Here is a 12,153-nt window from a genome sequence, read left to right as displayed (position 1 = left end):
AAAAGACATAGATTCCGCGTGGCGTATTGAGAAGGTCGGTGGCTAAAAACTGTGACTGCATTAGGTACTGACAGACTTAATATTTGGTGAGCATTCTCAATAAAAAACAATCAGTATTTTTGTAGCTGTTACGTTTTCGGGAAATGCAACACCATAAAGTTGCTAACGTGAGCGAAAATGGATTGTGAGTGACTGTGTTAAGACTAGCACGGGCTTGGCAGTGATACTTGTTCACCTAAGTTTCAGAATATATTAATTGAGGACAAAATTTCCAACCTTTCATTTGTGTGAAGACTTTATCCCGAAACGTAAATTAGTGACTTCAATTGCAGCCTGGTTCACGTCGAAGTACAGTAGGTTTCTCTCTGCTTTCCTACTGATGATCTGCTGAGACAATATTCACAGGTAGGTGCAGGTACGTCGTAAAGGGACGGAAAGAATCGCGTCGCCCCAATACCTCTGACAGTGGATGTTGCTAAGATTGTAGGGTTGGAAACTTGCAGAGGTGGTATTATGGAGAAAAATGACAAAAAATGTTTAGTGAGCATTGGCTATAAAATGCATACCTGTGGAGCTAATACTACTTGTTAATTTTCTCTACAGTGAACCACATTTCGTATGTTGACCAACTGCTCATAGCTCTTAATGTATGTAGTTTAGAGAACATGTTTACTAGACTTTTTCTCTTGTTTTAGTCCACAGTAGCACATCTGAAAATTGCCTTCCCTTCAGTCTCAGGAACAACAGTACCTCTAAATGCATTCCACTGTCAGAGGTATCAGAATGATTTTCGCTTACAATTTTGGACTCATTCGTTTCCGGACCAGGATACGTTACCTCACATTGATACATTCATCCTTCTCCATCGTCCCTGAAAGTCTGTAACATCATCACAGAATCAACCTGTATCTGCCTACAGGGTGTAAATAACTGAAGTTCTAGTTTAAAAACATGGAGTCAAGGGGCATTCGTGGAAAGATTTTTCGATTTAAAACCCGCTATTGTGAAATTTATAGAGGAAAAATGAGTACAGGAAAGACAATCAGAACATACGGAATGGATTGCAAACCTCACAAAAAAGTGGACTTGATTTCACACTGCCCTTAATAAAAATGGTTCAATTGGCTCTGAGCACTATGGGACTTAACTTCTGAGGTCATCAGTCCCCTAGAACGTAGAACTACTTAAACCTAACTAACCGAAGGACATTACACACATCCATGCCCGAGGCAGGATTCGAACCTGCGACCGTAGCGGTCGCGCGGTTCCAGACTGTAGCGCCTAGAACCGATCGGCCAGTCCGGCCGGCACCCTTAATAAGACACTGCAAGGTGAGAAACAACTTCTTTCTGATTTCATTGCATTTAAAAATAAAATCACGTTACAGAAGGGACAAAGTCTCACAAGCTAACCCCAGATCTCCACGTTTACTGGCGTTAAAGAAAACGCGAGATTTGAAGAATTCATTGTGGCCCTGAATGAATTACAAGGATAGTTCCGTAAACGTCTCGACAGCACTGCCAACCTTACAACTGTTTTCGAGACCGTTTGCTGTTTCAGTTCAAAGCGCCCCTATACATGCAGAGATGCAACTGACTGATCTGCAATGTAAATCTCGTTTTAAAGACAAATCTTTTTAAGTTGAACTGTCCAGGACACTTACATTGTTTTCCTCGGGTGGAGTCTCCACGTCACCCCAATGTGGTGGCAAGTGTTACATTATTACGAACAACATGTGTGTGTGAAGGACCATTTTCCCGTTATAGAACTAAGTCACGATTACGTGGAAACCTGAGGGTGAAAGTCTGTGAAACTGTCCTCATCTGTCCGTATGCCCTTAGCGGCCTAAAAATAATTAAGCAATACCGAAAATTTGTTTTGCTTGTGATCTACGTTGTTCAGAAATTTGAAATATAAAGCAAATTCGTATGCAGTGCTTTGCTGCGAGGCTGAGCGTTGTGACACTCGTCACAAGACACGGCTCGCGAACCGATTCTTTGCCGCCCTGTCGTCTGTCTGTCGTTAGGGTAAATCTCCTGTTGAAGTGCGAGAACATTTCCTAAATGTTTGCATGGCGTCTGTCTGAGGCGGGAAGTTGGGGTGGGTACGGACTGCGCGCGAAAAGTTTTGCTGTTAGTCTAACTGCCCGAGAACAGGTTTAGCATTACCTCATCAAACAGGTGGACTGCGTGTGATGAGATATATTAGAAACAGGTCGAATGTTTTATTTGCCACCTGGTCATGTTTGCACTGAACTATTGGTAGCACTGGAATCATAAGTCACTTTCACCGAGTGCTGTGTTGTATGAACTAGTTCGCATTTCTCGTGTGTGGCTAGAAATGGATTATAACATTCCTATGGAGCATGTGCAATTGAAAGAGGCCATAAGTTGATCATTGTTGGAAGAAATAAATTTCAGGAAGCTAGAGAAACGCAACGTGGAGTAGCCTTAAGGTGCACAGTAAAAACATGTAAGCCACGTATTTGCTTCAACACACATTCTGTTTGCTTATGAAGTCAGTCATAACGACGAAGCCATCGATAACTTAAACAGGCAACTTCCAACAGCGTTAAACGGAAGTCTACTAACTTATGTGAGAAACCTTCAAAATTAACTCATAAAGGATATGCATCCAATGTACTCCAAAGTTCCAGCAAGACGTTGCTAACACTATGAAATGTATTTATCGGGCTAGAGGGTCTATTTTTCCGCCATTACCGAAAACATTAAGTGAATCTCAGAGAGGTTTACGGGAAATGTCTATTTTAAGAGTAAAAAAAAATGCTTCTCATCAACGACTCTAATATCTTGTGCTTTTCAACTAAAAGTAATTTACGACTACCTTGAGATAGGCATCTTCGGCTAATATTGCAAATTTTTTCATCAGTTTTTTTTTACAATTCATGTTTCAAACGGTGGTCAGTACATCGTTAGGTGGGCCGGCCGGAGTGGCCGAGGGGTCCTAGGCGCTACATTCTGGAGCTGCGCGACCGCTACGGTAGCAGGTTCGAATCCTGCTTTGGGCATGGATGTGTGTGATGTCCTTAGGTTAGTTAGGTTTAAGTAGTTCTTAGTTCTAGGGGACTGATGAACTCAGAAGTTAAAGTGCCATAGTGTTCAGAGCCATCGTTAGGTGACTATCTTCCGATTATAAACACAATAACGCTGATGTAGGTAAATGTTTACACTGGATGTCTATTTTGGATTTTCTCCCTCCCGATGAAGATGGAGGTGCATTTTCTGAAGATTTAATAGGCATTAAACCCGTAAGTGAAAAAGTGATGTGTTTGCTGATTATTTGAAAACGAATTTCACAGACTCTGAATGTGTGTTTCCTTTAAAAATTTGGGCTTCCAGTACTGTAAATTGTGAAACAACAAGTTCAAATGGCTCTGAGCACCATGGGACTTAACTTCTGAGGTTATCAGTCTCCTAGAGCTTAGAACTACTTAAACCTAATTAACCTAAGGACATCACACACATCCATGCCCGAGGCTGGATTCTAACCTGCGATCGTAGTGGTCGCGCGGTTCCAGACTGAAGCGCCTAGAACCGCTCGGCCACTTCGGGCGGCAACAACAACAAGTGCTCATGAGGTATTTCACATGGCTTTTCGCCTTAGTTTTCAGAACGCACATCCACATGTTTATCATTTTATTGACGCTATCGTTCAAACTACAACCTACATTAAAATGTATGATAGAGATAGGAATCACCGATCTAACAATAAACGTGAAAACCGTGCAGTATATACAGAAATAAATTTTAAAATACAAAAATGGAACTATGACGCATTTGAATGTTTTAAAACACGTTGCTTATTATTATCATATGGATTGGAAAGAGTTTATGTGTGTTTTTAGACGTCTTAATAAATGCCTCATTACGGATATGAGTATTGTATAACGCATTTTATCCATACCTATGACAGGTCTACTTGGCAGTCACAGATGGTCCTTAGCGTCTGAAAATTGGAAGGATCATGATGTACTGCCAACGTAACTTGAGCTTTCTCTGCGCACAGTTCAGTTGACTCAAAAATGTACCACCGCGAGCAGTTTACCTATTTCGTGCAATTTACCACTTCAAGAGCAGATAAAATTTAGGGTCTGTGCGCAGTCGGGATAACCTGGACCGTGGTACTAAATCGGTATTTACCTATTTGGATGTAGGAATCTACCTAAAAATTGTATGCAGAGTTGCCGGCACACCAGCTCCCGTCATTAATCCACAGGGCTGATTCTATTTGGGACCGATGCAGCTTCCAGAGTAGAGAAATTGGGCGCTTCACGCGCTCGGCTATCTGGGCAGGTATTTGACGCTATTTATTAATTTATTTTAGAGTGAACTAAGGACAAATCATTACAGGAAATTATTGAATACATGGAGAGTAATAATTTAAGCATTGTGTATATATTAAAAAACTAGGTGTTGTGTACTTCCTTGGATTAATTATATTTTAAATGGCTCTGAGCACTATGGGACTTAACATCTATGGTCATCAGTCAATTATATTTTAACTCTTACTTATAATTAATTTGCAGAGTATCCATGTAGATGTAGGTAAATGCTCTGAAAATGATAAAATATTTCTTGTTACTCCATCTTATATTAATAATAATTTAATAATAAATGAAATTACATTAAAATCAAATGGACGTTATTCCAAAGTATGGCAGTGTAGATTTCAATGGAAGCAGTGCAATACTTATATTTTTATCTTGGTTGAATGATAAATATTGATATTACACTGCTGTCAGCGCTGCGATGAATATTTTGAAAGTAAATTATCAGTATTTCTGTGCGAAATAGAATTCTATGACTGGTTCACACACTTTTCCCTGGATTTTTCATTCAATATTTTGAAAATAGTCTGATTTTAATTAAAAATAATATGGAGACCCTTCAAATAATGTTATTCTTTCCTTTTAAAGTGACAGAGACCTGAAATTATTGCGAAAATAAGAAATCACTGTATGTGAATTACGGCCAGTGATTCGAACTCTGAATACAAAAGAGCGCACTAGGGTTTTTATTTGACTTTGCAGTCTAAACAAAGTTCCACACATGGAAAATCACGATTGTTGCGTTTTCAGCCAAGAAACATCCGCGATGGAAGTATTTCATGGAACGAAAACATCAGTGAAATCTGAAGAACAGAATATCCACAGAGTCCCTCTATTATTTCAAAAAACACCAACTTGGGAACTGTTAGAGAAAGAGAGTCGCATATGTTATAATTGTTTAGCAGGTTTCAAATTTTTTATTCTATTTTTTCTGTTATGCCAGAATCTCAAGGTTTACCCACTCGTCGCTCGTAGAACATCAGGGTGACATTCGAGTTATGCGTATGTACGGGTCAGCATTGTTCCATCAAAAGTTCTGTTTGCTTCATTGATTCGTGCACGAAAGGTAGCAGTGTTATTGTCTTGCGCTGTATACACACGATTCTTGGCGTGACCTAACAAAAAGGAAATCGAATGGAGTTACATCGGGAAAGCGCGATGACCATGCGATGGAACCATAATAACCCATCCACCTCTCAGGATATGTGTCATTCAGAACAATGCGCACTTTCGAACCCCAGTGTGATGGTCCCCTATCATGTTGGAAGACGGAGGTGAGCGGATCGTGATGATCCCGTAGTATGGCGCCGTGTGCTCTACCCAAGTCGTGCCTTCAGCTTTCTTTTGTGGTATTACATCACGATTCGCGCATACACAACACCTCCCAATCCGATAATGGTCCCGGAATGACGAGGAATATGCAAGAATCGGTTGAACGAGTGGTTTGAATGGTTCAAATGACTCTGAGCACTATGGGACTTAACATCTATGGTCATCAGTCCCCTATAACTTAGAACTACTTAAACCTAACTAACCTATGGACAGCACACAACACCCAGTCATCACGAGGCAGAGAAAATCCCTGACCCTGCCGGGAATTGAACCCGGGGAGTGGTTTGTAAGCTACTTCCTTCGTGGAAGAAATACGTTTATTTAGGATTCCATCAATGAATCGCAGCATGGTATCTGCTTTTAATACAACTGCATTATTTGTGATCTTCATATTATTTAATGGTTTTCCCGTTTTGTAATGTTAAAAATGGAACAGCTGATGATATAACTCTCCTGTCACATATATTGTACGAGAGGCTCACCCTGCCGTATTGAATTCCTTGGAGAAGCCTTTTTTGTAGAGTCGATCGCTAGATTATTCAAAGGCAGTGGTCTATTACTACCTAGAAAAGTGTAGAAAAGTGAGAGAAATTAGGTATTATCTGCAATAACGAACAGATCATGTTGAGCAATAAATCAGACTGGCATATGTAGCTAACGACAGTTTCATTCATTCATGACTAAGTTATGTGGTCTGCAACTGTTAATTAAAGTGAGAAAAATATATCAAACGTCCACTAAAGACGCCTATGTAAAATATGTCATCCGCCTGTCGAAACAAGTTGTGGATGAAGTAAAACCTTTGCAACGAAGCACAACTAAGAATATTTTTCTTTCCATTTTGACGCAGTATTATGTAATTTCACATAACAGGCCAATGCGTTCGTAAATATTGTTGTTGTTGTGACCTTCAGTTCCCCCCCCCCCCCCTCCCTCTCTCTTCGGTGGTTCGAGTCCTCCCTCGGGGGCCCGCATCTCGTGGTCGTGCGGTAGCGTTCTCGCTTCCCACGCCCGGGTTCCCGGGTTCGATTCCCGGTGGGGTCAGGGATTTTCTTTGCCTTGTGATGGCTGGTTGTTGTTTACTGTCCTTAGGTTAGTTAGGTTTAAGTCGTTCTAAGTTCTAGGGGACTGATAACCATAGATGTTAAGTCCCATACTGCTCAGAGCCTCCCTCGGGCATGGGTGTGTGTGTGTTGTCCTTAGTGTAAGTTAGATTAACTAGTGTGGAAGACTAGGAACCGATGAGCTCAGCAGATTGGTCCCATAGGAACTTACCACAAATTTCCAATTTCCTGCTACGTTGGACAGACTGATAGTCAGTCTCTACTAGGCTGAGAGAAAGTCATAGAAGCTGGAGATTAAAGAGGCCCTTTGGCGAACATTGTTTCAATGATAGCCGCAAATAAATAACAGATGTACGTAGAACCCGTACACATATAGGGAAAGACTACAAAGCCGACTCAGTTAAAAATATCAGAAGTTAAGAAACAGATGTGTGTATCCCCACGCTTTCTATTGGGTGAGCAAACTTAATTCAGTTATTGACCCTTTTTAGGCAACGTTGCAACTTGTTATTTGGGTTCTTTATACCATTCCTGCACACACACACACACACACACACACACACACACACACACACTATGAACCATATAACCATATGCTGCACCCATCTTATTGTTGACTCTCGCTAATAATTCGATAGTTATAACCTTCTGAAAAAGGGCACTTAATGCTTGAAACCGGTTAAGAAATTACGTATCTTTTATGCAACTAGTTGCTGATCATGAGGATATATTGTTTATCTTTGATTGGTTTCCATCTTTAGGGTAAATGGTGTACTGTAGAATGGGCTTATAACCTGAAACGTAGGTCGTGCGGCAATAACAAAGTTTGTGAATCAAGTCTACAAAAGAGTTTCGTTTAGTTAATACAATCTTAAATACTCCTTTCAAGACACCGACCATTCCGTTCAACTGCTTTTCCAAGTCCTTTGCTGTCTCCGACAGAATTACAGTGTCGTCGACAAACCTCCAAGTTTCTATTTTTTCCCCTGAACTTTAACTATCTTTCCAAATTTTTCTTTGTTGCCTTTTACTGCTTGATCAATGTACAGATTGAATAACAACGAGTATATGCTACAACCCTTTCTCATTCATATCTCAACCACTGTTTCCTTTTCACTTCGGCTCTTATAGCCGCGCGAAGTGGCTGCGCGGTTTGAAGCGCCATGTCACGGATTGCACGGCACCTCCCGCCGGAGGTTCAAGTTCTCCCTCGGACATGGGTGTGTGTGTTGTTCTTAGCATAAGTTAGTTTAAGTAGTGTGTAAGTCTAGTAATACATATTAGTAAAACTCTGTGTTTTACCCATTCCTCTGCATATTACTTTGCGCAAAGTTTAACGACCGTTTCAGTGAGATGCGTCATAATATTCAAAATTTTAAATCCGTTTTAGGTAAAGCAACTTTATGAGCCATGTTATAGACCTTTCTGTACATAAATTTATCACTAAACTGTAAATACGAACAAGTGATACTTACCATGTAAAATATGTAAAGATTTACCGCTATCTGGAAAAGATTGTATACTATCATGATACGCTCGATGCGGAAGGGCTGGACATTCTCCATAAGACGCGGGCCCAGACTGTTGACGAAGTAGAGATAGAGGCCCACCACTATCAGTATTGGCCACGGACTGCCCACCAGAGGCCACGTCATCGTGCGTGGATCTGTAACACCAGCCCACGCACATTCTGCTCAGCACTTAAAATATATTTACTTGCAATTTTATGAAGGAGAAGGTAACATGAAGGTATACAAACAGTTATTCTAAGAATACATCCTCTTCCTTCGTTTTTCCTCATTTACATCACAGGTTTTATCAGTTGTGGGTAAATAAGTTGGAATCCATTGGATTAAATAAGAGTAATGTCGGCAACAGCTGGAGGTCTGACCCGTCATTCTGTAAGGGGCGATCAACAAGTTTCCGTTTGCGGGCATTGCTGCAGCATATATGCAACGTAGCGCGACTCCGATGCGGGTAAATAATCACCGACATGGAGGCAAGGGATTAGGGTGGTATTCGTGCCTTTCCGATGTTCGTACAGCAAATTCGGAAACGCGAGCTATGGAGACGGTATTACTAAATGCGTCCAAACAGGATTAACGTGCGTTATTCTTTTCTTGGCTGCCGAGGGACAGACACCGGTAGACATCCATCGGAGAATGAAGAATGTGTGTGGGGCAGTACGTCCGTCGAAAACCATCGTTGTGGAATGGTGCGCCAAGGAGCGCTGCTGCAACGATAACGCACGTCCCGATATCGCAAATAAGGTAACGCGGAAGTTACGCCAAATCAAGTGGGGCACACTCGAGTAGCCGCCCTACAGTCCTGATCTCTCCGCATGCAATTGTGACTCCTTCTGTCCCTTAAAAAAGGTCTTGAAGGACGGACGATTCCTGTGCAGCACGCAGCTACGGACTTCTTCATGCAGCAGGACACGGTGTTTTACCAAAAGGGTACCTTCAACTACCGTGTGCGAAGATGGGATGATTGCCTCAACTCTCACTGCAATTTAGCTTGCTTGATTGGCATACCGATTTTGGACTGTACTGCCTTCGAGCGGAAACTTTTGATCGTCCCTTATGGTTCTTCAGGTACTCAATGCTCTCGCAGTAAAAGCCAAATCAATTCGTGTGGCACCGCGACGGAGAACTTTTCGAAGTCAAGGAATGAAAGGTGTAGGTGCCTTGGCTGCTTACGGTGTTTTTCAACAAGAAAGCGAGTAGTCTGGGTAGCATGAGTCGTCCCACAGCCCTTAACGAATTCCCATTGTTTGGTGACGAGATCAATAATTTTTGGGTCCTTTTATCTATGATGCGTTCAAATACCTTCATCGTGTGTGACAGAAAACGTATTGGGCAATAGTTGTTACATTCAGCAGGACTATCGGATGAGTTTCCTGGTTCTGTAGCGGCTGTCCTGTTGCTGGAGGAGTCTACCGGGGTTCTGCTCACTGACCTCTCCTCTTCTGCACAGCCATGAAACCGCATTCTGGGTCCAGAATGAAATTTTCACTCTGCAGCGCTGTAGAGCACTTCTACACGGAAATGCAGAGGTCCCCAATTCCAGTCTCAATCTCGCGCATAGTTTTAATCCACCAGGATTCTAGGTGTTGCTGTATGCTGATGATATATTATTGGTCTTTGAAGATTAGACTGGACTGCAATGTCAAGTCCAAGCAGAAGTAGGCCTACGATTCAACATAAATAAAACGCAGTATCTCAACACAGATCTAAATGAATCGGGTACCATCAGAATCAGTGGTGCTGACCTCTCAACAAGTAGAACTTTGAAGTACCTTGGCTTGAAAACTGCTGGTGATGTAAATTTCAGCACAGAAATATCAAACCGCCTGAACATCAGTGGGCTCAAATGGCGTTCTGTGACTGCAGTACTCTGTGACAGGAAGATTCTAAATCGGGTCAAGGCGAAACAATACTGATATGTAATCAGTTGCTGGCTGCGGTAGCCGAGTGGTTCTAGGCGCTTCAGTCTGGAACCGCTCTGCTGCTACGGTCGCAAGTTCGAATCCTGGCTCGGGCATGGATGTGTGTGATGTCCTTAGGTTAGTTAGGTTTAAGTAGTTCTAAGTTCTAAGGGATTGATGACCTCAGATTTTAAGTCCCATAGTGCTCAGAATCATTTTTGTAATCAGTTCAGTTGCACTGTATAGTGCCGAATGCTGGCCTTCAACAAAAGACGTGGAACAATTGCTTGCAGATATGGAAACAAAGATACTCAGCTGGCTATTTGTATCAACACTGCACAATCATGTTACAAATGATGAAGTTCAAAAGTTATATGCAGTGGCTTCAGTTGTGTACATTATGAGGGTAATCTATCTACGATGGTATAAACATGTTCTTTGAGGCCGGACGGTGTGGCCGTGATGTCTAGGCGCTTCCGTCTGGAACCGCGGGACCGCTCCGCTCGCAGGTTCGAATCCTGCCTCGGGCATGGTTGTGTGTGATGTCCTTAGGTTAGTTAGGTTTAAGTAGTTCTAAGTTCTAGGGGACTGATGACCACAGATGTTAAGTCCCATTGAGCTCAGAGCCATTTGAACCATTTTTTTGTTCTTTGAGCTGGCGCACCAAAAGTGGCAAAGACTGCTTTTAGTTTGAGAGTAAATGGTAAATGGCCATTAGGACGACCTAGGCAGCAATGTCTTGACACCCTGCACAAAGATGTCAGGATCTCAAGCCTTCAGCCTGATCGGCACAAGATCTGATAAAATAGCGATAGCAGACGCTGCAAGCTTGTAGGACAAACACGATGGAAGACGACGAAGAAAAAGAAATTGGCTACAGCAGGAGCGTCGTTTATTTGACTACGGCTTGCCGTTCGTGTGACAGTGTAGTATTTTACTGAAGCAGAGTTGTCCACACCACGCCGTATCCCAAATTTAAGAGGGGGGGGGGGGCTCTTCTTTCAGGTAACCTTATCAAAGCCAGGTTTCCCTAGTTTCAGGACACCGCTAACTAGTCTGTCCTTCCGCTGATTAAATTTCATGGAGATTGCATTGCTCAGACACCTGGTTGCACTCAAGTTAGAGACGCTGTAATTCGAATTTCGTCAAAGGTGATATACAAATGCAGTCAAAATCCCCAATGCTTCTTTCCACAGATACCTGCATCAGAGCTCAGATCCGTTGGAGGCAGATTTTTTATACTGCAGATGGTTTACAGGAGATATGACCACTGGATAAGTTACTAAGTCGTTATTTCGTGCTAAATCAGGGCCGGACACGGCTTGCCACACTTCATGACGGCCGAGTGCGCCGGACGCGTGCGGGCTACGGCTAGGCCTTTCTCGCTTTCTGTGCTCGGTACTTCCCGTAAGTACTCGGTACAGCGAGACATTCAATTTAGTATTGGGGTGGTATTTTTCGGTCGGCACAATTCTCTTCAGTTTGGCAGAATAACGATGTCAGCGCTGTTTACCCTTCGCTGTTTGTTCGTGGTATAATGGACTTTCACAGGTCGAGTGGTGCCCTTAAAAATGAATGTGAATGACAGAAGAGAGGGATGAGAAATTGCAAAATGTATTATGCAGTCGCATAATCGATGGGTACTGCAAATTTGCTATGACATGACATCATGAAACCACGCAGAAACAATTTAAAGATTTTAATTGATACTGACAGAGCAAAAAATTACAGCGATCGTCAGAAGTGTTTCATTGTTCTGTATATCAAGAAGCACTTTGCGCTAAATTTGCAGGCAAGCAGCGCTTGAAGATATTGGTGGTCTGAGTGGTAAAATTTCTGAAGCCTCAGGCATCATTCCACTGTCAGTTGCATCATTTTTCGTTGGAACTGAGCGATGAGTGTGGAGATTATATATTACAGCGAAGTACGTTTGTTCAGTCAATGGTCAAGTCCGGAACGATTTTTAGATTTAAAACTCGCTA

The 12,153-nt window shown here is 42.2% G+C and overlaps 1 protein-coding gene across 2 annotated transcripts in view; it reads right to left on the bottom strand.

Annotated features, from left to right (window-relative positions):
• LOC126299118 (elongation of very long chain fatty acids protein AAEL008004-like) overlaps positions 1–12,153 on the bottom strand; it is a 131,427-nt gene that overhangs the window by 78,879 nt on the left and 40,395 nt on the right. For both annotated transcript variants that reach the window (XM_049990817.1, XM_049990818.1), the window contains exon 4: positions 8,220–8,410. In XM_049990817.1, the coding sequence (XP_049846774.1) occupies positions 8,220–8,410 (191 nt within the window). The remainder of the gene's footprint in view (positions 1–8,219; positions 8,411–12,153) is intronic.

This window comes from Schistocerca gregaria, chromosome X (assembly GCF_023897955.1).
Source record: "Schistocerca gregaria isolate iqSchGreg1 chromosome X, iqSchGreg1.2, whole genome shotgun sequence".
Taxonomy (NCBI): Eukaryota; Metazoa; Arthropoda; class Insecta; order Orthoptera; family Acrididae; genus Schistocerca; species Schistocerca gregaria.
The sequence above is the reverse complement of the archived record's forward strand: the minus strand, read 5'-3'. Positions and strand labels throughout refer to the sequence as shown.